Source organism: Poecilia formosa, unplaced genomic scaffold (genome assembly GCF_000485575.1).
Source record: "Poecilia formosa unplaced genomic scaffold, Poecilia_formosa-5.1.2 Scaffold132, whole genome shotgun sequence".
Taxonomy (NCBI): domain Eukaryota; kingdom Metazoa; phylum Chordata; class Actinopteri; order Cyprinodontiformes; family Poeciliidae; genus Poecilia; species Poecilia formosa.
This window is the reverse complement of record NW_006800071.1, coordinates 48,887-71,247: the sequence shown is the minus strand read 5'-3', so window position 1 is coordinate 71,247 and position 22,361 is coordinate 48,887. Positions and strand designations below refer to the sequence as shown.

Below are 22,361 nucleotides of genomic sequence, written 5' to 3'. Positions count from 1 at the left end.
AAAATAAGTTCTCTGGTTGATTAAGAGACTTTCGATTTACCGTTACCTAGCAACCCCAGCAGAGTTGTGTCTGTTACCTAGCAACGAAAGTGGAGCTCCAGCATATTTGGTTAGACAGTTTTACGGAGAAGGAAACAAAATCTCCCGGTTTCTTGTTAAATAGTGCGCCCAGTCTGTTCCCCTATTTATTTTATCTAGGGTTTTTACGCTAAGCATTTCAGACTACCTTGTAAGCGCAGTAAGCTTTTGTAAATGTTTTCTAGTGTATAGTCTCCTTCTCACCCTTAATTAATGCATAATTAACCGTTATTAATGATTTATAACGTGTTTATAATGAATGGGTAACCATTTATAAACCATTGATTAGCCTTTTTGTAAAGTAGTACAGACAAAACAAGAACATTTTCAGCAAGAATTGGGTCTTGTTTTATGCAAATCAAAGAAAATATTAGTTCCACTGGCAGATTATTTCATTCATAAAAAGGCATTTTTCCATAATTTGCCAGTGGAAGTAGTACTTTTTCATCAATATTAAGGAATTAATGACTTAAGCTCTTATATGTTGCTAAAAAAGTTACTTGTAAATTAGTTTTCAATTTCAAGTGTGCTGAGATATTTTCACTAGAAAAATACTCTGTAAAATTTTGTGTTTCTATACCTTCCCAAAGCATCAGGTTGGTTTGGATAGCTTTTTCTCCTAATAAATAAACTGAAAACAGCTTCTTTATATTTGCTCAGGTTACTTCTGATGAATCGAAGCGGTTGGATAAGTGGAAAAAAGCAAAACTGTGACATGTTTGATGAAAGAATAAAAAGTTGCAGTGAATCGTTATGAAGAGTGAAGGTTTGAACGTCCAGCTGAAGGGAGCTAAAGAGTTACTGCCCCACACGGTTTGGTGGGGGTCACAGTTAAACCTGTCGGCCCCTAATGAGTTGATGTTATTCAGCCTGAACTCTTCCTCAGTCTGCAGCCGCCATCGCTCCTCTTCATCAATCGGTGAGTTGCTAGAAAACAAATCTGTTACCTCTCCAGCAGCATCAGGATCATTTTCCTCAGATTTCACAAAAAAGATACTTAGATAGATGTATTGTGAGGTGATTTTATTCCAGTCAACTATTCAATTAAAAGTATTAATGCTGAAGAAAGTCTGCAAAGATCTCCAAAGTTAATGTTTCAACATTGCTACAAGTTCCTCTGTCTGTTCCTTTGTATCTTCAAAGCTACGAAAAGCTCCTTGGTGCTGACTGGGAGAATAATGAGAGAAACTAAAGTTTGGATAAAATAAATATGTGAATATGAACCAAATGCAAACTCCCAGCTTATCTGTGACAGTTTGATGCAATAATATGTTTTATTAATGTATTTTCATTTATCAAAACCCTTGTTCTGTTTTCCCATCTTCTTAAAATACATTTGAATTCCTTGCAGAAATACAGAAATCCTCACAGATAAGGAAACAAAAAGAAATGAGGATGTTTTGGATGTTAAAATAAGAACTGGGGGTTAATAATTGTTTACATGTTTGTTAATTTGAAGGAGTTTAACTAATTTCAGCTGTGTTTATAACAAAGCGACGCCAATCAGAGGCCTAACAGCAGCATATTTTAAATTATTAAATTATCAGATTATCTTCCTATCAGACAGTAAAGAAAGTTTCTCTGATAGAAAAACAATGCAAATCTCTGAAAATATATTTTATATTTCGAAGCATCTAAAAGAAACATATAAGAGCAACTTTTCACCATATTTTTAGATAAAATAAGGTCAGTTATCTTAAAACAAAATCTTAATATCTTGTGTTACAGGAAATGACTGTTTGAGAAGTAAGTTATTCATTTTTATAGAAATAGAAATTCCTCAAAAATAATCCAGATGTTGAGCCAGCTTTAAAAGTTTTATTAATTTAGTAACTCATCATTTATTTGAATTGACTGTGATGGTCTCTAATGACATAAAATCAAATATAGGCAATAAACAATAACAGAACAGCAAAAATAAAGGAGAAAGGAAAAAATTAATCCCCAAATTATAATGATAAACATGCAAGCGAAAAGAAGACAAGAGAACAATAAAATTAAACAAAAAATAATAATAGTAAATTGTTAAATTAAAGCAAAAATAATGTGAATATGTAAAAATAAAGAGAAAAAACAAAAGTGAAGTGAGTAAATTAATAAATAAAAAGAAAATGTCAAAACCAGGGGAAATTTGAAATATTTGTACTTTCTCCACTATAATTTAGGTAAAAACTTTATTTGCTTCCTCATTTGGAACATTTTAAATATTCTATCTGAATAAATAAAGTCTAAAAGAATAGAAACAATAAGAATATGCACAAAAACAAAAGTTTGTCTGGCAGTCATTTATGATTCTGACATCAGAAATTTTTGATTTATATTTCACTTCCAGCTGATAAATCTAAAGTCTCTTTACATTTTCAGGGTTCTTGGTTCTGTTCGGACTGATGGAGGGCGCCGGTCACATCAACATTGCGATGATAGAAGATATCAGCACCAATGGGACGTCTCCATCAAAGATGAGTCCAGACTTCAACAGAACCAGACAGGCCTGTGGTTCCACTGTCAGCTTCCACAGCATCCAGTATAAAGTCCAAATGAGGAGCGGCTTCTTCTGCAGAGCCAAACCAAACCCAAAGGAGGTTCTGATGGACCTCAAGTAAGTTTATTTATTAAATTAAATCATCATCAGAACAGTAAAGTAGGAGCTGAGCTTTTTTTTACTTTGTTTTTAGTCAATACATCCATAGCATTGTTTAAATTTGTGACATTTTAGTTTCTTTTCAGTCATGTGTTTGTTAACATATTTGGCAACAACTTATTTGAACAGTTTTAATGCAAAGCTGACAGTTTTAATGAAAGTTTTAATGCAGCTTTGCTTTAAAAGTGTCATTATTTACAGAATAATCGAACTGCAAGAACCCAATCAATAATAAAAATTGATAATTCCAATTGCAATTGGAATTATTTAATAATCATTAAATAACAATGATTATTATTTAGACAATAATCATTATTCAGTAAATAATGACACTTAAAACAAAATTGCATTAAAAGTTGCATTAATGGTCAACTTTGCATTAAAAGTGTCAACTTTGCATGATTCAATAATTTTAAGTTGACACTTTTAATGCAACTTTGCTTTAAAAATGTTATTATTTAGCAAATGATGGAAAGTTGACATTTTATTTACTTAAAATCCAACTTTTCATGCAACTATTCTTTGAAAGTGTCATTATTTACCAAATAATGCAAGATTGACACTTTTAATGGACATTTAATGCAACGTTGCATTAAAAGTGTCATTATTTACTGACTGACACTTTGTGACATAAACATAAACATAAACAAACTCCTTCGTGTTTATGACAGCATCATGTCAGTCTTATGCACACAACTTCAAATAAAGTGTTACCAAACATCTAGATTTTCAAAAAACGGAAAATAATATTTTTCGTAAATCGTTGAGATCACAGGAGTCGTCTTTATGTTAGTCTGTCAAATTCGAGAGAAAAATTTCAGCTAATTATTTTTGACTGCAGCAGCGTATTTTAATAACCCTTTCAAGTCAGTGAAATTATGGAGAACTCTAAGAACATTGTTCTTGTCAATTCTGCAGGATTTGGCTCATTGTGTTGCTGAACAATAGTGAATGGACTCTTACAGGGGTTCCTCTCAGATGGTATTAACGGTTACTGACATTTCCCATGGAAGAATGAATAATTTCATAAGTGTTTTGACCTCCACCTGCCTCTCTGTTAATTATATTATATTAAGCATGGGTTCTTGCATATAATCTCTCTAAAGCAGTAAAGCGCAGACTGCCAGGGAAACGAATTAAACAGCGTCACGTGATTCATCTCCGGAGTTTGATTCAGTCTTATTTTTCTTTTTGTTTCACTGACTCTTTGTGGCTTTTCTTTAAGAGCTTCAAAGGATTTGCTCTAGACTTTCATCCCCTCGATTGTTACTCAGTAGGTTGTTTTGTTTCCACCTTTCATGAGATATTTTTGCTTTTCGTAATCTTGATGAAGATGCTTCATTGGAGATTATTTATCTGCTTGTGAAGTTTCAGCAAAATGAATGAATCTACTACTATTAGTCGCTGTTAAAGAGTTTTTTATTTCATTTTCTTCCACCTGTTTGTCTGTGTTTCAGTGGGATTATGAGGCCTGGCTTAAATGCTATTCTTGGACCAACTGGAAGTGGAAAATCTTCGTAAGTATTGATCGCCAATCTACGTTTAAAACATTCAAAGAAACTCTGAAAGGTGTCCTGGTAAAAATCAGGTTTATTTTTAGCTCATCAATATGGATTAAGGATGAAATCTCAGGTTGTTTCATACAAAATCTGACATCCAATTTGAATTACTTTTTTCCTCACTTCCTTTTGTTAAAAAGAAATTTGAAATGGCAGAAAATATTTTCAAAACGTTGCTTTTATTTTAATTTAATTGACCTGAATTCAAAGTCCAAATAAATACAAGCTATGAAACATCTAAGCTTATAAAACAAGATGGTGAGCGATCTGATATCACTGAACTAAGGAAGCCCAAAGAGTGCAACAGTGAAAAAAATATTAAAAATCTTTTCATTATTTAAATATAATAAACACCAAATTTTTAGTAAATCTTGTGATGCTAACATGTTATAACAATGCCTTTCCTAAAGGTTCTTGGATATTCTGGCTGGGAGAAAAGATCCTTTGGGTTTATCAGGGGATGTTCTTGTCGACGGAGCGCCACAGCCTCCAAACTTCAAGTGTCTCTCTGGCTATGTGGTCCAGGTGAGTAAATCAAATACCTCCACTTCCCTGTAAACTGAACATAAACTTGGTGTTTATCGCTATGATGATGTCTTATTTCTAGGAAGACGTAGTCATGGGGACTCTCACCGTGAGGCAGAATCTAAGTTTTTCTGCAGCGCTCCGGCTTCCCGCCTCTGTGCCACAAAGTGAGAAAGAAGCTCAAGTCGATCATCTTCTTAGGGAGCTGTGTCTCACTAAAGTGGCTGACACCAAGGTAGAAGATCAAAACCTCCTCAAACGAGTTATTAAAGTTGCAGAATGTAACTTTTTACAGCACTAAGGAGGGTCTTAGCGCTGTCAATCATCCTGATGAATGCGCTGTTAAAGGTGTGAATGGTGGAGAAACAACTTGGTTTACTGGAAAGCCATTTTTCCACTGTCATCAGTGGAAGGAGCAGTGTGGACATGATTGATAGCGCTAAGACCCGCCTCCTGGCTCTCATTGGTTGCTTCTATTTAGCCCTGGGAGAAGTGGAAGAAGGCATAGGAGCTTAATATGTTCAAAGATTGTCTTTCTCATACTGTCGCCATGTCGTGACAGTTTCAACAAATATGTAGAAAAATATTTTTTATAAAAGTTACAGACTGCAGCTTTAAGTTAATCTGCTCTAGAAGTAAAAACTTCAGATTTATTTTGTTTTTGCAGGTGGGCTCACAGCTGACCCGGGGAATCTCAGGAGGTGAGAGAAAGAGAACCAGCATCGGGATGGAGCTGATCATCGATCCTGCGGTTCTGTTTCTGGATGAACCTACCACTGGACTCGATGCCAGCACAGCCAACTCCGTCCTGTTGCTCCTCAAAAGGTGAACAAACCCGTGTTTCCATTAACCACAGAACCGTGCAAATTACAAAAACAGTCTAGTTATAAAATTTTGACACATTTGGCAAAAAAAAAAGGTTGTTAAATAAGTAGACTTGCACTTATTTAATAATTCATAAAGCAAATAAACTGCTTTATGAACTGTTTGTTATAAACTGCTTGTGTGGGGGGAGGGAAATAAATATCACATCAGTTTGAAAGGCTAATAAGTATATTCATAAATACAAAAACAAATGATATTATATCTATAATTTCAGTATGTTTTAGTTAGTTTTATAATGTAGTTCACATTAATAATAGTTTTCCCCATTAATTACAGTTTTTATTTATTCCAGTTAATGAAAATGTTTTCTCAGTTTCAGTTTTAGTTATTTTGTTAGTTTCAGTTACCTATAAAACATTGGTTGTACATTGTCACTGTAACAGTAAACTTTGCAATCTGCTGCCTTAATATTGGGCCTCTGTCTCTTTGAGCACGGCACATGTCACTGTCGGCAATAGGATGGAGGAGGGGGTTGTCCCGTCAGATTGTCAGTTCCCAAAACCACACAAAAAAGTAGTTTGATCCTGGAGGACCATCCACAGAGTAAAAAACTTCTAAAATGACCCCATTTGTTGAGACCGTGGGGGGTTAAGAAACTCTTTCTGCCTTCAGCACATCATCACAACAACCTTCACCCATTTATGCCTTTTACAAACAGGTGAGAAGTAGTTTTTTTATCAGGATGCCAGGATGTGTTTGCTTCTGTTTATGGGAATGGAAAGAAACGTGTTTGTGTTTATACTGCAGTGTGTGTTTACTGTGTGTCCTCAGGATGGCCAGTCACGGTCGAACTATCATCATGTCCATCCACCAGCCGCGCTACTCCATCTACCGGCTGTTTGACACCCTGACTCTGTTGGTCGGTGGGAGAATGGTGTACCATGGACCAGCCTCCAACGCTTTGGACTACTTTACCAACATTGGTGACAATAGCTGCAATTCTGTTACTAATCTTTGTCTATAATCTGATGTCAAAAACAACAACAAAAAAAGCAACAAAAAATAACACCGGATTTTTGCATTTTTGTTTTTTCCTTTAATTGGGAATTTACTTGAAATTCTCAGTTGTTTAGGTTTTTTCCTTTATCAAAAAACCTGAGTTTTTTCTTGCTGTGCTTCCATTAAGCAAATTTATATTCGTAATTTTAATTTGTGCAGTTTTATGGTTAATGGAAATGCAGCTTGTGATCCTGATGGAATCTCATCATATCTTTGTGGATTTGTTGCTGTTTTTGATTGATGCTGTTGGGTTTGTTTCACAGGCTATCCATGTGAGCCTCACAACAATCCAGCCGACTTCTTTCTGGATGTTATTAACGGAGACTTCATGAAGCCAACAAATGTTCACGACACAGCAGGTAAATTCATGAGAAAAAACTTTATGTCTATGGGTTAACAACTGTCATTTGTGGGCATTCTTTTTGTATCCGATCCTCTGTCAATAGAACTATTTACAGTCTTATTGGTAGTGTACGTTTAAAAAAATTAAGAACAAAAGGAAAACACCACATATGTCCAGGAGATTTACTATAACTGAGCGACCACTCTTTAAGAAATCATTATTTGCCAAGTTTGTTAACAAAAACAAGAAATTTGACTTTGGTTCCACCTTTCTCCCAATAAATTCATTCAAAATGTAGATACTGTAAATACAAAACAGAAAATGGTGTCTTTATCTGCTGTGATGCAGTCTGATTCTGACTCTTGTCATGAGATATTTTCAACACTTCAAAGCTCTTTTACCTTGTGTACCCATGAATAGATCTGGCTTTTGAGGAACTTGGTTCTACCAGGCAGAACATCGAAGAACGCCTTGTAGAAGAGTTCAAGAACAGCAGCTACGCTAGCGATACACGAGCCGAGTTAAGGCGTATTCTCCAAACCAAGGAATGCATATCGCAGATGAGGCCTGGCAGCATCACCTACAACACCTCCTTCCTCCACCAACTCCAGTGGGTTTTTCAGAGAACCTTCCAGAACCTCATGTTGACTCCACAAACATCTGTGGCTCAGGTGAACCTATTGATTCATAATAATCTTCTCATTTTTGTTTTTAAAACACCTTTAAAGAAAAAGAGTCCATAAAAGTATTTATCTCTTTTATATCATAATAATAAATGAAGGGTTGTTGTTTATAAAGTTAGTCAAAAAAATGTATAGCAATAATTTGGATTAGAAAGAAAAAAAGGAAATTAATTTTTCAAAGTATTCTTTTATTTATAAATGTAAGACTCAAATTAAATATTTAATTAGAAAGCAGAATATTTATTTTACAAACTAAATATTTATGCCTCAGCTATATTTGAAGCTAAATATTTAGCATCAAACTAAGTATTTGGTTAGCAAGCTAAATATTTCGTTTGAAATATTTAGTTTAACTAATTATTTAATTTGATCTTCAAATTAAATATTTAGTTAGAAAGGTAAATATTTTTGTTTGAAGGTAAATATATGATTTAAAAACAAAAATATTTAGCTTCAAATATTTAGCTCAGAGCTGAGTATTTAGCTAACATGCAGATTCACTGTCTTAGGATGAGCCGCTTAGTGGCAAAACAGAAGTTAATCTTTTGATTTACAACTTCGTCAGATTTGCACGACTCCGCTTTTATTTTGACACTCCAGTTCCTGTTATCGACAAGCTTTTAGCTAAGAGCTAAATACTTAGCTTCAAGCTAGTTATTTAGTTTGAAGATAAATATTTAGGTTAGTTTGCAAGCCAAATCTATAGTTTGGAGCTAAATATTTAGCTTGCTAATTAAAATTTAGTTTGAAATTGTGACATTTATAAATGATTAAATAATAACATAATGAAAATATGACTTTGAAAAATGAGTCCCCATTTTTCCTCTCTTATATTAACAACAAATTATTGCTGTTAATTTTTGTCTGTGTAACTTTACAAACGGCGCTCTGTAATAAAGACACAGGGTCGTTTTTATTGCTCTCGTTAGTCATACTAGGGAAGTGAAATGCTGTTAAAAGTCTCCTCACTTTAAGAATTATTAACAGCTAATTGGTCCTAAAAGAGTCAAAATAATCCCACCAGAGGTGCTCTAGGAGGCATGGGTCCTCTAATCGGCTTTGGCGACTGTTGTGACCCTACTCCTGCCTCTTTGGGCTTGGATCTGAAGTGATATCATATCAGGCAAAAGCCCCTTTGGCCCGGATCTGGGAGACGTCACATGATGGTGCCATGACCTGTCGCTCTTCACCTCCCTTGATTCCACATGAGGGACTGAGGGGAATGAGGTCAAAAAGCCTCAACCTCACTGACTTATCCACTCACCCTGGGAACCTCTCGGTCCTGTCATGACCCGTAACTTGTTAGGCTTAAACTTGTATTGCTGTTAGCTCTTTTTGTTCATTTTTTTTTTCATTCTACACTTAAATTTAAACATTTAAGTGTTTAAATTTAAGTGTAGAATGGATTAGAACGGCGCCCACCACCGTTTCCAGTGGTGGGCGCACTTAAATTTAAACATTTAAGTGTAGAATGTTTAAAAGTAATCTGAGTAATTACAAAACACAGTTTTCAAGTTATTTCACTTATTATTGGAAAATACTATCTAAACCAACCTTCCTCTATATAAAGTAGCCAAACCCCTCTCTTCTAAAGTTATGAATAAATTGATCATTTTGTTTTTGGTTCAAATTCACTGGCCACATCCAGGCCTGATTTACTTTTAGAGCAAGAAATATCTTGAAAAGAACCTGTCTGACAACATGAACTAGGATAAAATCTACACATTGATTTTACATAATTAGAAAAAGATTAAATGAAATATATTTAAGTGTAGAACGTGATTTATTTTGGAAAGAGGAAGTGTTTTATTTTGAAGAAGGCTTAGCAGGATCTGGTTTTGTCTTCTCGTTTTCCGTCGTGTTGGGTTGCTAGGATACAGCAGCTTTTTGCCGTTGTCAGGTGTCGTCATTGTTTGTTCAGCTTTCACTACATAATATAAAGAAAACTAAATCAAAGTCTTTTAATTCTTTTGACCTAAAGACAGATATAAACCCATGTTAAAGCCTCCAGGAAAACCCTGTCCACAGAAATAACTTTCACTCTAGAACAGATTCGGATGCCAACATCGGTGTTTGGTTGAGAACCGACGCCCGTTTCCAGTGGTTTGCGCACTTTGGCTTATCCGCGCATTAGCACAGTTAGCTTCCCCTAAACTAATTCTTCTGAATAAATTCTAAAACGCTAACTTACTTGACTGTTTTGTAAACGTTGAGTTGGATAAACTTTTACATCTGTGTTGAGGTTTTGGTTATCAGCTGTTAAGAATTCTTCAAGAAATATATTCATGCTCTTATTTTGAAGTCTGTTTACGATTAGTCGGATGGATGGATGGATGGATGGATGGAAGGATGGATGGATGAATGTTTCCATCATAGCAACGCAATAAGTCATTAAAAAAAACATACCATACCAGGATCAACAACATCCGGTAATTCCCGAAAAAAAAGTGTTTCCATTGCAAATTTTGATACAGCCAAAAAAAAAAAACACCTCACCAAAGTGCCAAAAACTTTATTAGATTTATTTTCGAAATGTTAAATTGTGCAATGATGTGGTCAATAGATGCTCAGTTGGTTTCAAATTGGTTGAAATTAGCGCTTTAGCATTGGCTTCCACTACATACCATGTTGGCATCGTGTTCATGATTCAACAATAAGAAAGACTGACTGGACAATATAGCACTGACTATAGAGAGTTCTAAGACCAAAACCACTGCTGAAAAACATAAAGATCCATTTCATATTTCCCAGAAAACACCATGATGGTCACCTAAACTTTAGAGGAAATATTCTGTGGACTTATGAGACAAAAGTGGGACTTTCTGGAAGGTCTTGGTGTCATCTGGTGTAAAACTAACACAGCCTTTCAGAAGAGAATATCATACCAACAGTCATGTTCTGGGCCTTTTCTGCTTTCAGTAATTGATGGAACTATGGATTTTGGTTTCTTTCTGTTCTCAGGTGGGAGTCAATGTTTTCCTTGCCCTCGTTGTAGGAGCCATTTTCTTTACAGTCCAAGATGATCAGAGTGGTCTTCAAAACAGGTCAGAAAAGCAAATAATTTCAAGAGTCTGCAGAGAATCAGGTTTAGACTTTCCCCACAATTCCTATTTACAGAGATTCTTCACAGCCAGACTCAAAATGCAGAAAAGGCATCATGGAGATGATTCACTCTGGATTTATAATAACTGTTTTGCTCAGTCAGCAGATAAATATTTAAAACTGCAGCTGCAATAAACACAAGACATATAAATAATGTAATACTGGTCTAAAGTTTTCACATATGGTTTTTGACTGGTAAAGTTGAAATGTACTTTAAAGTCCAGGTTAGTTTCTAAACATTACATCCCATTTGGTGCCCCCTTGTGGTCACAGCACATTATTTTCTGCAAATCTAACAGATTTAAAAGGTTAAAACTGCAAACAATGCTACAAAATATGTAAAGAAATATTGAATTTTACATTATTTTCTCACGTCTATTTACTATTGAATAATTACAGCATTCATTTTGAATAAATGCTGGTTTTCAGATTTTATTTGCAATGAGTTCTTTTGCGGAAAATGTATCTAATTTTGAATATACTACCAGATAAAAAAATTTCCACCACAATCCCTTTTGTTGATAAAAAAATGCAACTTTTTCATATTAATTCCATCAAGTGTTATTTTATCTTCAGAGTTAAGGTTTTGAGCAGCAGGAAGTTTCTTTCTGTCTTTTTCTCATCAGAAACTTTTCCATTTCCAAACCGGCAGCCAATCAGAAAAGATGAGCATGGCTAATAAAGTTTTCTGTGGGACAATAAAGGCTATTTCTGTTTTCTGTCTCCATCTTCAATGAGTTATTTTAACTTATATTTTATAATAATGACTGAGAAATAGATTACATTTATAAAAAATTATTTTCCATTTTTCTCTCATCTTTCCTCCCCCCAGCACTTCCTGGTGGCCCCCACTATGAAAAACACTGACCTAGACAATAAAACCTTTGTAAAAGTACAGATTTGTTCCAGAAAGAGATCCGTTGTGGTTTGTTGTTCCCTGCAGGATGGGCGCGCTCTTCTTCATCACGACCAACCAGTGCTTCAGCACCGTGTCTGCAGCCGAGCTCTTCATCACAGAGAGGAACCTGTTTGTGTATGTCGTCCTGCAGGAAGACAAAACATCCATGGCTGAAAGTTTTGGACTCTTAAAATCTGCCATCTTGTCACAGGCATGAGTACATCAGTGGCTACTACAGAGTATCTGTGTACTTCCTATCTAAAATCCTCTGTGACCTCGCCATGCGAACCGTCACCTCTGTTATCTTCAGTGTGGTCGTCTACTTTTTGATCGGTAAAAATGTTCTTGATCAGCAGATCTCTGTTGTTTCTGAAGGAAAACTTAGACGATGTCCTGCCTCCTCAGGGCTGAAGTCCACAGTGGAAGCTTTTCTCATCTTCACCTTCACAGTGACCCTGGTGGCGTACACGGCCACAGCCATGACCATGGCCATCTCAGCCAATCAGAGCGTCGTCGCTCTCGCCAACATCTTCATGACCATAACGTTTGTCTTCATGATGGTGAGAATACTGTCGATACTCGATTAAAAACAACCACATTTAACCACTTTTCTGAAAATTTGAAGGCTGGAACTTGCAATTATTTTAGTAATTGATTTTTCTGACAATTAATTGATTATTTGGCTAAAAACTTGCACATTCTACATATTTTTAATTTAATCTCTATGGTTTTTTATGCAATATTAGGAATATGTAACTCAATTCCTTTTTCCTGTGGAAAAGCGTCCTGAAGTCTCTGCATGTTGATCCGTGTTTGCAGATTTTCTCCGGTCTGCTGGTGAACCTTCCCAGCATCGTGGACTGGCTGGCTTGGCTGAAGTACTTCAGCATTCCTCGATATGGCTTCGCAGTAAGTGTGAGCAGAGGAAAACCAACAGGATAGAAAGTTTTTCCTTCAAACTAATTTTAAACATTTTCATGTTTGACACGTTTACTAAGTGTAGTGTTGCTCAGAGTTATAATCATCATATAATCATGTTACTATATCACAGTATATAGAAAGTGTCAATCATTTGCATATTTTGCCATATTTAAATATATTTCATGAATATATAATATATCATATAATACATGTATCATATATGTAATGTGTAAACACATATGTGGTTTATGCTTATATAGAAAAATCTAAATATTAAATCTCCTATATATGTTCCTATATAATGCAATCTTTTTGTTTTGTACCGGTAGCTACATCTCACCTGGGAGACAGAAATCTAAAACTAAATTTGGAAAATCACCTTGTATAATTTTTAATAATTAATTTTGGAGATTTTCTTTGCAGGAAATAAGTATTTGATACAATTCTGGTTCTGGTTTTGGTCCAGTCTGCCATACAGATGTTCATCAGCAGTGTTTTCCATGAACCATAAAACTGTGCAAATTGGAATTATTAAAATAAATTTGCTTAAAAGGAAACCAGTTTAGAAGATTAAATGTTTTAGCACTAGGATGAGGTTTTTCAGCTGTATAGAAATATATTTTGCAAAACTGCAGTGGCAACACTTTTTCACATCACGAGTCACATGATTGACAGCCAGATGTTACTACTGACAGGAACGAGAAAGAAAGAAGATGACAGGAAGTAGGAGAATGAAGGTTTGTTTATGTTTTTCCACCAGAGCTCTCACAGCATCACACCGTTCATAAAAAGTTGTATATCATTCTAATGTGTTGAATCCAAAACTCTTCTGTAAAATCAACATCTACAATTTCCCCGAAACGCCACAAACATAGTCGCTCCCAAGTAGGCAGGGCTTGTCGCTCCAGTCCCTGAATGAGCTGCTGACATCTCCTCTGATAGATGATGAGGGCTCACGTAACTGTTTACATCCGTCACTACCACGATTTTTAATGACTTATCGCGTAAACAAACTTATTTTAATTTAACTTCTTGTAATGCAAACACCACAGTTGCAAAATTGTGGAATATTGTGGAATATTTTAACATTATTTCAATAATGTTGAAATATTCTGCTTTCAACATTAGCAGAAACTCAGCCAGTTTCCATTACAAAGAGCTCTCAGTTAGAGCATCCCTCAGTTGATGCTCTAACTGAGGGAAGGAGGTTGTTGAGCAAAATCCTGTTTAACAACAGAAAAAAATAGAAATCAGGAAGGAGGCAAACCTTTTTTCACTCTTGATATCAACGTCTAAATGTCATCCACATTTAGGCCTTGAAGATCAACGAGTTTGTGGGTTTGAATTTCTGCGAGGAGCCGCCGACCCAGAACGCCAACATGTCTGCAACAACGGCGGGCTGCGGTGTGAGCGCAGCGGGCCAGATGTGAGTAAACCACCGAGGATTCGTGATCCTTCCTGGGTCACAGATCCTCCTCTGATCCAGTTACCAAGCAGAGCCGTGTTCCTCCAGGTGTACAGGTGAGCAGTACCTGGACTACCTGGGGATAGAGTACAGCTCCTGGGGATTGTGGGAAAACCACGTGGCGTTGACTGTTATGATGGTGGTGTTCCTCTTCGTCGCCTACCTGAAGCTGCGCTACATCAGGAAGTTCACCTGAATTAAAACGTAACATTTTAGGATTTATACTCTCCTACATGTGAGCACACGTTTCCATAAAGAAGCGATAAATAAAATGCTTGGCTCTGTCCGAACGTCTGGGAAGCTAGAAATTACATCTAAAGAGAATAATGTGTCAACATGGAGGAAAACTAGACATGATTTAACTAAACAAACACTGCTGGATTTCACTCTGACCAGCAGATTTTAGGAGATATAAAGTTCTGTGAAAAAGTATGTGCATCCTTTTCTTCTTCTGATTTTTTATGTTACAGTTTTTATTCTTAAGATAATCAATTGAATAATGACAGTATTATGAAAAATATTAAACTCTTAGAGTTGCTTTTGAACCATAATAAATGGAATATTGACCAACATATCTGAGGTGTTTTGATGATTTTGATGATGGAACTCCACAAAATGTAACATTTGTTACTGGTTTCTAATTAGTGACTGTATTGTGTTTTTATGACTTTGTATTTTTGTGTTTTTATGATGTAAAGGACGTTCAACTGCCTTGTTGCTGAAATGTGCTGTACAAATAAACTTGATTGATTTATTGAAAACACAAGAATAAAGTCATAATATTGGACGAGAACGAAGAGCTATTGTGAGAATAAAGTTGTAATAATACGATAAAAATAGTCATAATACGAGAGTAAAGTCATATGTCAGTCCATCACATAGAGGAGATAAAAAATTATATGATTAGCTTTTTAACTCCAGATTGAATCATTCCAAAGAAATAAATGTTGTGAGCTTGTTGAACAAGAAAATAAAAATCAGACATTTTTAATATTAAGATTTATTTGGCAAAACAGATTCAAAACAAAGAGATTGTCAATCAAGAGAGATTTTAAGGCAATAAAAATAAATGCACAGGCTTCCTGTGAACACTGTTCGCACTCCAAGTTGAAGTTTGTTTTAAGTTACAATATGTATCATAATGAAATCATAAGCTGATTAACTCAAACTTAGGTGATGAGCAGAGGCTGAGTAAATATGACGTGTTGTGTGGCCGCAGCGTTAAAAAGCAGGTGGGTATTTTCCATACACAGAATAAGCCTGCAGTTAGACTTCATCATCTTCTCTCATCAGGATAAAGCTTTTTGATTGGACAGATTCTGTCTCTAGCAAATTAAACACCTTCAGGAGCAAATTTTCTCTGAAAAATCTCCATGTTTTTTTTTGTTTTTTTTTCCCAGTAGTGTCTTTTCCGGATAGGGGTAATTCTGAACATGTCGGGTGTTTAGACGTGGACGGCTCCGTTTGAGCTGGCATCGAGGCCGTCCGTGGACAGGGAGGACGGAGGACGGGCCCGCGGGCCGACCGGAGTGTGGCTGACCTGCGAACCCAAGTCGTCTGACTCCCAGCGCTCCAGCTCCTCCCTCACCAGTCGCTCCATCTGCTCCCTGTGGACGTCCGTGTCGCGGCCCAAACGCTCGTCCTGAAAGACAGAAAAATTATCCATTAAGTAGGGCTGAAACGATTAATCAAATTAATCATGATTAGCTGACTATTGGAATAATTGTCTGTAATAATTAGCCTGTAAATATATTCTACACAGAACTCCTCAAGTTGCAGTTTTAGCTTCAAGTGGTTCAAATTCAGCAAAAAGTCTATTAGGTAGGGCTGAATCAATTATTAAAAAATTATTAATCATGATTAATCAATTACTGAAATAATCGTCAACTAATTTAGTTATCAATTAATCATTAATTAGCAGTAAACAGGATCAAAAGAGTCAATTTTCTGAAAGAACAGCTCACTTAAAGCTGTAATTAAACCAGAAAATGTGCAAAAATGTAAACATTTGCACTTAAGATTAAAAAAGCTATTTGTCTGTAATTATGTTCTACTCAGGACTCCTAAAGTGGCAGTTCTAGCTCCACCTGGTTCAATTCCTGTAAAAATAAAAAAAAAACTGAGTACAGCTAGAACGATTAATCACGATTAATTGTTTATTGAAATAATCCTCAACTAATTTTGTAATTGGTTAATTGTTAACTGAAATGTATAGACTCAAAAAAAGGACATTTGCTGAAAGAACAGCACACATACAGCTGTAAAAACAGGAGCTGAATTGTTTATTTACTTGTATATTTTAATTATTTTTAACATTTTAGAAATAGGATTAAGTGATTAAATAAAAAATCTGCAGAATGTGCCAGTTTTTGAAAAATCCAATTACTTAATTAATCAATTACAAAAATAACTATTAGCTGCAGCTGTACTATGAAGTTGTATATTTTCTGTTCAGAGCTTCCATTTGTACCTGATTTAAGACATTTATGCGTTTCAGGAAAATAAATTAAAAACTGAATTGAAAGTTTACAAAACAGCCAAGTAAGGCAGTGTTTCAGAATTTATCCAGAAAAAATTATTTAAGGGAAGCTAAGAGTGCAAAACGTTTACAGTTAGCAAAAATGCTAAAAAAAATTTTTGGCTCCGCTAACATTAGCTTAAGATTTGTTTGTCGAAAAGTTTGTTTTTTAGGGCTATTTTTCTAAAATGAGGAGCCTGAAGTATCCAACACAATCTGGTGCTTCTCACCTCCATGACTCTGTCCAGCAGCCGGCCCAACACGTCTCTTCTTTTCAGCTTAGCTCGCTCCATTCCCTCCAGCTTCACTATGACAGCGTCGATCTTTGACACGATGCTGCCGAAGGAGTGCTCCATCTGGTCCACTCGCCTCACCAGCCTAGAAAACCCAAAGGATCCAGATTCAGTTTGTGTTTTTATGAAACGGCATCAATACTCAATCTGATGGTTTTAGTTTTAGGAAACAAGTTTGTCACCATCGATACCAATCAGTAACGGAGTACCTCAGGGCTATGTTGTTAAATGACTCCCACTTGGTCAAATCATCTTCTCATATGCGTCTAAATTACATTTCTATGCAGATGACACAAATTTATTTCAACTCTAAAGACCAAATTAAAGCCTGAATGTGTGAAACTCTTATTTAAAACTCTTTGATCTGGTTCCAAAAGAACTGAGAACCTTTTGGAAACAGGGAGGCGATCCTTCTGTCGTTCGGTCGAAGGTTTGCAGTCTTGCTTTCATCTCTGGTTTGTCTACTGATTCTTCACTAAATTCACGTTTTTTCCCCCCAGAAAACCAACTCTGGACTCCCTCAAGAATGCCTTCTTTAGGGTTGAAACGATTAATCAGATTAATCACAATTAATCAATTATTGAAATAATCATCAACTAATTTAGCAATGGATTGATCATTAACCGGAGTATAAAGCCATTTGCTTAAAGAACAACGTTACTCAGAGCAGTGTTTAAGCCAGCGGGCGGACTGATCTGCATACACTTGAAACTCTTCGTATGAGACGCCGCCTGAGCTGCTGCCGCGCCGACGGGAACTGTGACCCGAGTCTTCATCATCGTCCTCCTCCGAGTCGTCCTGCGTGCGAGGGAAGCTGCGCCCGCTGCTGGGTCGGGTCAGCGAATTTCGCTCCAGCTCCAAGTCCTCCTAGCATATGAGCAGAAACACACTGAGTGTCTGCACGACAAAAAGCAGAAAAATCTTACCAGGTACTTCTGGACTGGTTTCTGCTGCAAATACACTTAAAATGAGACAAACTAACTTACCAGTAACTATTCAGTAAGATATAGGAACTTGTTTTAAGTCAAGTAATTCCTTACTGTTGATGAAAAACTACCAGTAATGTCATTGGCAGATTATTTCACTTATATCATGGGAAAATGTCTTGTTATAAGTGAAATAATCTCCTAATGGAACAAGTATTTTAACAATCCAAGGAATTATTTACTTCAGCCCAGCTCCTTTGTCTTGCTGAAAAGTTACTTGTTAGTTTTTTCTAATTTCAAGTGTAATAAGATATTAACACTTGAAACAAGAGCAAAACTACTTGATAAGATTTTGTGTTTTTGCAGTGTGCAGCTGTTGTTTTTCCTCATCCCAAAGGAAGCAGGCGTTCGCTTCGTCACTCACTCTCTCTTTCTCCAAGTCGTCTCTCATCTGCTGGTGTTCATGCTCCGTCAGTTCCGGGTCGCCGACCTGATCGTATTTAGCAAAGATGGCCTGAATCTCTGCGTCTGTGTGGCCCTTTCTGAACCAGATAAAAACACAGACCACATGAGTGACAAGCTGTATGCATGCAGAAACTAGCGTCACTGATGTGAGGCTCTCAGTCACCCTTTAAGATCCTGACGCAGCTCATCAAAGTTCATTTTACTGCTCGCTTGTTGCAAACCACTAGAGATTTTGTCCACCGGTGTTTTCTTCAGTCTTAACTTCATCAAAGCTTTGTTGCAGCCCTGCAGGGAGGAATCGAACTGAATTACAACTTTAAATAATTACATCTTTAAATAAACACGCTCATACGGTTGATTTGGAACAAGTCCCACTGGCTTACACTGCATGCTTTTTTGTAGTTTGTAACTTTCCATTAACCTCCTTTTCATCTTCAGTATTCAGCATTTCAGTCATTAGCTGTCCATTGACCATATAATTGCACAAACTGGAATTATGAAATTAAATTTGCTTAATGGAAGCATGTCAATTTTGAAAAGACTAACATTTGTTGGTGCTAATATGAAGTGCTTTTTCAGCTGTATCGAAATTATTGTATTCTGCAAAACTGCAAAGGAAACATTTTTTCGCATCACACAAGTCACATGATCAACAACAGGATGTTACTACTGGTGGAAATGACAAAAATGACAGGAAGTGGTTGTTTTTTAATGACTTATTAAATTCACGTGTGAATTTAACTAGGTTTCTTATTTAGTGGAAACACCGCAATCATAAAATTATATTTTTTCAACATTAGCGGAATATCAACAAAGTTATGCACACATTTGTAGTGGAAACGCAGATAATGTTCTCATTATCTGTCACTCTGTGTCGTATTTAGTTTATTAGTATTGTTGTAAAGGTCTTGCCATATCTGTTGATTCCTTTGAATGTATTATTTATTTCAGTATTTTTTTACCTTTTCATATACAAGTAAAAAACAAACAGAAACCCACAATTCCGGAAAAACAAAAGACAAAAATCATGACAAAACTAATACAAAATACTGTATCTTGCATTTATGCTAGAAACAGGGACTTAAAATAAAACGAGATAAATATGCATTTTAGTTTGATACCTTCTTGATGAGGTCAGTCATTTCCATCTCACACCTCTGCTGGGACATGTCTGCCTTCACCTCAGAGTAGGTGTCATTGATGATAGCCAGGAACATGTTCTGTACGGACAAAAATGTTTTGGTTCTGTCGCTCTCACAGTAATACGTTAAAGCCATGTGTAAGCTTCACTTACCATTAATATAAAGAAAATAAAGAAGACAAATGTTGTAAAATAAACAGGTCCAAGCACTGGGTTTGCCTCCTCAATCTCTGAGAAGTCAAAGTCTCCCAGAATGATGCGGAACTGAGTGAATCTATGCAAAACACAAAACATCAGACCTAAATAAAACACAAACGTGTCTCAAATGAAATGCTGCTGGATTTGTGAGATGAAACTGTTTTTCTTACACGCTGGCTTGGAAAGTGCTGAAATCATTGACTTGTGTCCCAAACACCAAGTAGGCGAGCTGTGCATACGCCAGGAAGATGATGAAGAACATGATGGCGAACCCGGTGAGGTCTTTGGCGCAGCGGGACATGGTGGTGGACAGCTGACTCATGGTCTTATTGAAGTTGATGAACTTAAACAGCTGGTGGAGGTGAAGAACGGGACGTTAGAATAAGGAAAGCACAGATCAACCTTTTTCACTTCCAATACCGATATCTGTGGTTTGGTATGTCAGCCAATACAGATCCGATACAGAAAAACAGAGTTGAATTAACTTAAAATGTTTCTGTTTTTTAAATACAGACATAAATTCACAGACTTACAAATTTATTTGATAACTCTGCACACTTAAACAAATAGCTTACGTTTAGTCAAACATGTAATAACAAAACAACTTTAATGTGTTCAGACACAAAACAGCCAATCTAAAATAAAAAATAAAGAAAATGGAAAAAACAAAAGGTTCAGAAGATGCAATTAGGTATTCTAATTAAAATAAATAAGACATGCAGCAAAAAAAAAATATTCAAAATTCCTAATGCAGGGGATTTTGAATATGCCCAAAACTCAATTTTAGTCTGCTTAATATTTTTGTAAATTTATATTTTGAATAGTTGTTTTTAATATAGAAAATGCCAGGCAGCTAAGCTGGCCTCAGAATTCAAATTTCAGAATTTTTTGCACAAACCTATTTTTGTTTAAATATAAACTGATGGAATTTGATGCAGTATGGATCCTTAAAATTGTTTTAAATAAATATCTGATTAGTTTACACTGTATTTCTTCTAGTTCTCACAGTTTAAACAAAATCAGACATACACTGTCACCGATACTCAATCTCTAACCTTTTTTTTATAAATATGGGGACTGGTACTGCTACTCATATCAGATGGGTGTATCTCCAGTTAATATGGACATTTTTAGAGTAAAGCTGAATTGCAGGAGGAGGATTTGTACCTTGACCCAGGAGAAAAACACAATAACAGCTGCCAGGTTGTTGAACTGGGCCTGGAGGCTGGCCAGAGGCTCAAAGCTGGGGTGAGCCATGTAGTTCTCCAACAAGCCGCTCAGCAAGTTTCGGGCCATGGCTGTTCTGGTTATGTTCATAATAATGGCCACAACACTCAACTACAATGAAAATAAAATAATACAATTGGATTAATATGATTTCAACTGGATTAATTGTTAAGATGAACCTTTGATACGAACCACAACGATCAGAATGTCAAGGCAGTTCCACATGCTCTTGAAGTAGTGCAGCCGGTGGATGTGGATTTCCAGAACTTCCTCCACAACGTAGTAGAGGATGAAGAGGCAGAAGGCCACCTCACACACGCCCACAAAGTAGTCCCAGCTGGACACGTATCGGACCAGACGCACCGTCTGGAAGTGCCAGGAGGTCACAGCCCCCCCGGTGGCAGGGAACTCCACCAGCAACCTGATGGACCCGGACATGCAGGTTCATTTCATGTTGGATAACTCTAGCACATTGCAAACCACAAAATCTACTTTTGGTCCAGTTTCTAGTGCAAATATCTCACTAAACTTAAAGTAAGACGAAACTAACCTATAAGTAACTTTTCAACAAGATATATCAGCTTCTTTTAAGTCAATAATTCCTTAATATTGATGAAATGTGCTGGTTGCATTTTCAGATGATTTCACTTATAATATGGGAAAAATATTTAGTTATAAGTGAAAATAATCTGCCAATGGAACAAAAACTTTTAATCAATTTTAAGGATCTATTGACTTCACATGAGCTTCTATATGTTGCTGGACATAAATCAGATCAAATCAAATTGTATTTGTATACCACATTTCAGCAGCAAGGCATTTCAAAGTGCTTTACATCATAACAAACACAAAAACACAAAGTCATGCCACATAGAATCAACAATCAAAACATTACAATAAGTCAAGTGCCATCACTAAATTTGTAATTGATTACGTTTCGAATACAACTCTAAACAGGTGGGTTTTTAGTCGAGATTTAAGGGCACTCAGTGTTTCAGTTGTTTTACAGTTTTCTGGAAGTTGGTTCCAGATTTATGGTGCATATAAGCTGAATGTATTAGTAAGTTAGTTTTATCTTAGTGTACTAATAGACTTGCACTAGACTCTAGTCCAGACCAATAACACTTGGTAAGACTTTGCGTTTTTACACTGTAAGTACAAATAAACTTAATTGATTGATTGATTGATTGATTGATTGATTGATTGATTGATTGATTGATTGATTGATTGATTGATTGATTGATTGATTGATTGATAGGTCTGGACAATATAACTGAAAAACGTATCATGAAATAAGCATTTCAATCAGCAATGAGTGAGTCACTACATAACCAAAGAATGAGTGAGTCACTACGTGACCAAAGAATGAGTGAGTCAGGTGATGCCACCAACTTTGCTTAGCTTGCTTTATTCATTTCTCTGCCTACATCTCCCAGAATGCTATGCAGTTCTGGATCAAAGTTCACTAAATATTCTGTATTCCAAATACTACAT

At 36.0% G+C, this 22,361-nt stretch overlaps 2 protein-coding genes across 3 annotated transcripts in view; one reads left to right on the top strand and one right to left on the bottom strand.

Annotated features, from left to right (window-relative positions):
* Positions 1-861: 861 nt before the first annotated feature.
* abcg2d (ATP binding cassette subfamily G member 2 (JR blood group)) lies at positions 862-14,822 on the top strand. The gene is made up of 16 exons (XM_007561955.2): positions 862-997; positions 2,443-2,677; positions 4,177-4,236; positions 4,689-4,803; positions 4,886-5,038; positions 5,471-5,628; positions 6,460-6,611; positions 6,951-7,046; positions 7,451-7,701; positions 10,675-10,757; positions 11,759-11,848; positions 11,925-12,046; positions 12,119-12,273; positions 12,533-12,622; positions 13,948-14,060; positions 14,148-14,822. The coding sequence occupies exons 1-16, from the start codon at positions 937-939 to the stop codon at positions 14,293-14,295; spliced, it is 2,082 nt and encodes a 693-aa protein (XP_007562017.2). The 5' UTR covers positions 862-936; the 3' UTR covers positions 14,296-14,822.
* Positions 14,823-15,083: 261 nt separating this feature from the next.
* Positions 15,084-22,361, bottom strand: part of pkd2 (polycystic kidney disease 2) — a 13,694-nt gene continuing 6,416 nt past the window's right edge. The window contains exons 6-15 of one of the 2 annotated variants that reach the window (XM_007561954.2): positions 21,060-21,288; positions 20,808-20,978; positions 19,811-19,992; positions 19,596-19,716; positions 19,423-19,521; positions 18,465-18,586; positions 18,261-18,378; positions 17,614-17,774; positions 16,848-16,995; positions 15,084-15,741 (exon numbers count right to left, since the gene is read on the bottom strand). In XM_007561954.2, coding sequence (XP_007562016.1) covers positions 15,544-15,741; positions 16,848-16,995; positions 17,614-17,774; positions 18,261-18,378; positions 18,465-18,586; positions 19,423-19,521; positions 19,596-19,716; positions 19,811-19,992; positions 20,808-20,978; positions 21,060-21,288 — 1,549 coding nt within the window. In that variant the 3' untranslated portion in view covers positions 15,084-15,543. Of the gene's footprint in view, positions 15,742-16,847; positions 16,996-17,613; positions 17,778-18,260; positions 18,379-18,464; positions 18,587-19,422; positions 19,522-19,595; positions 19,717-19,810; positions 19,993-20,807; positions 20,979-21,059; positions 21,289-22,361 lie in introns of both variants that reach the window. The other variant, XM_007561953.2, reaches the window with a different exon arrangement.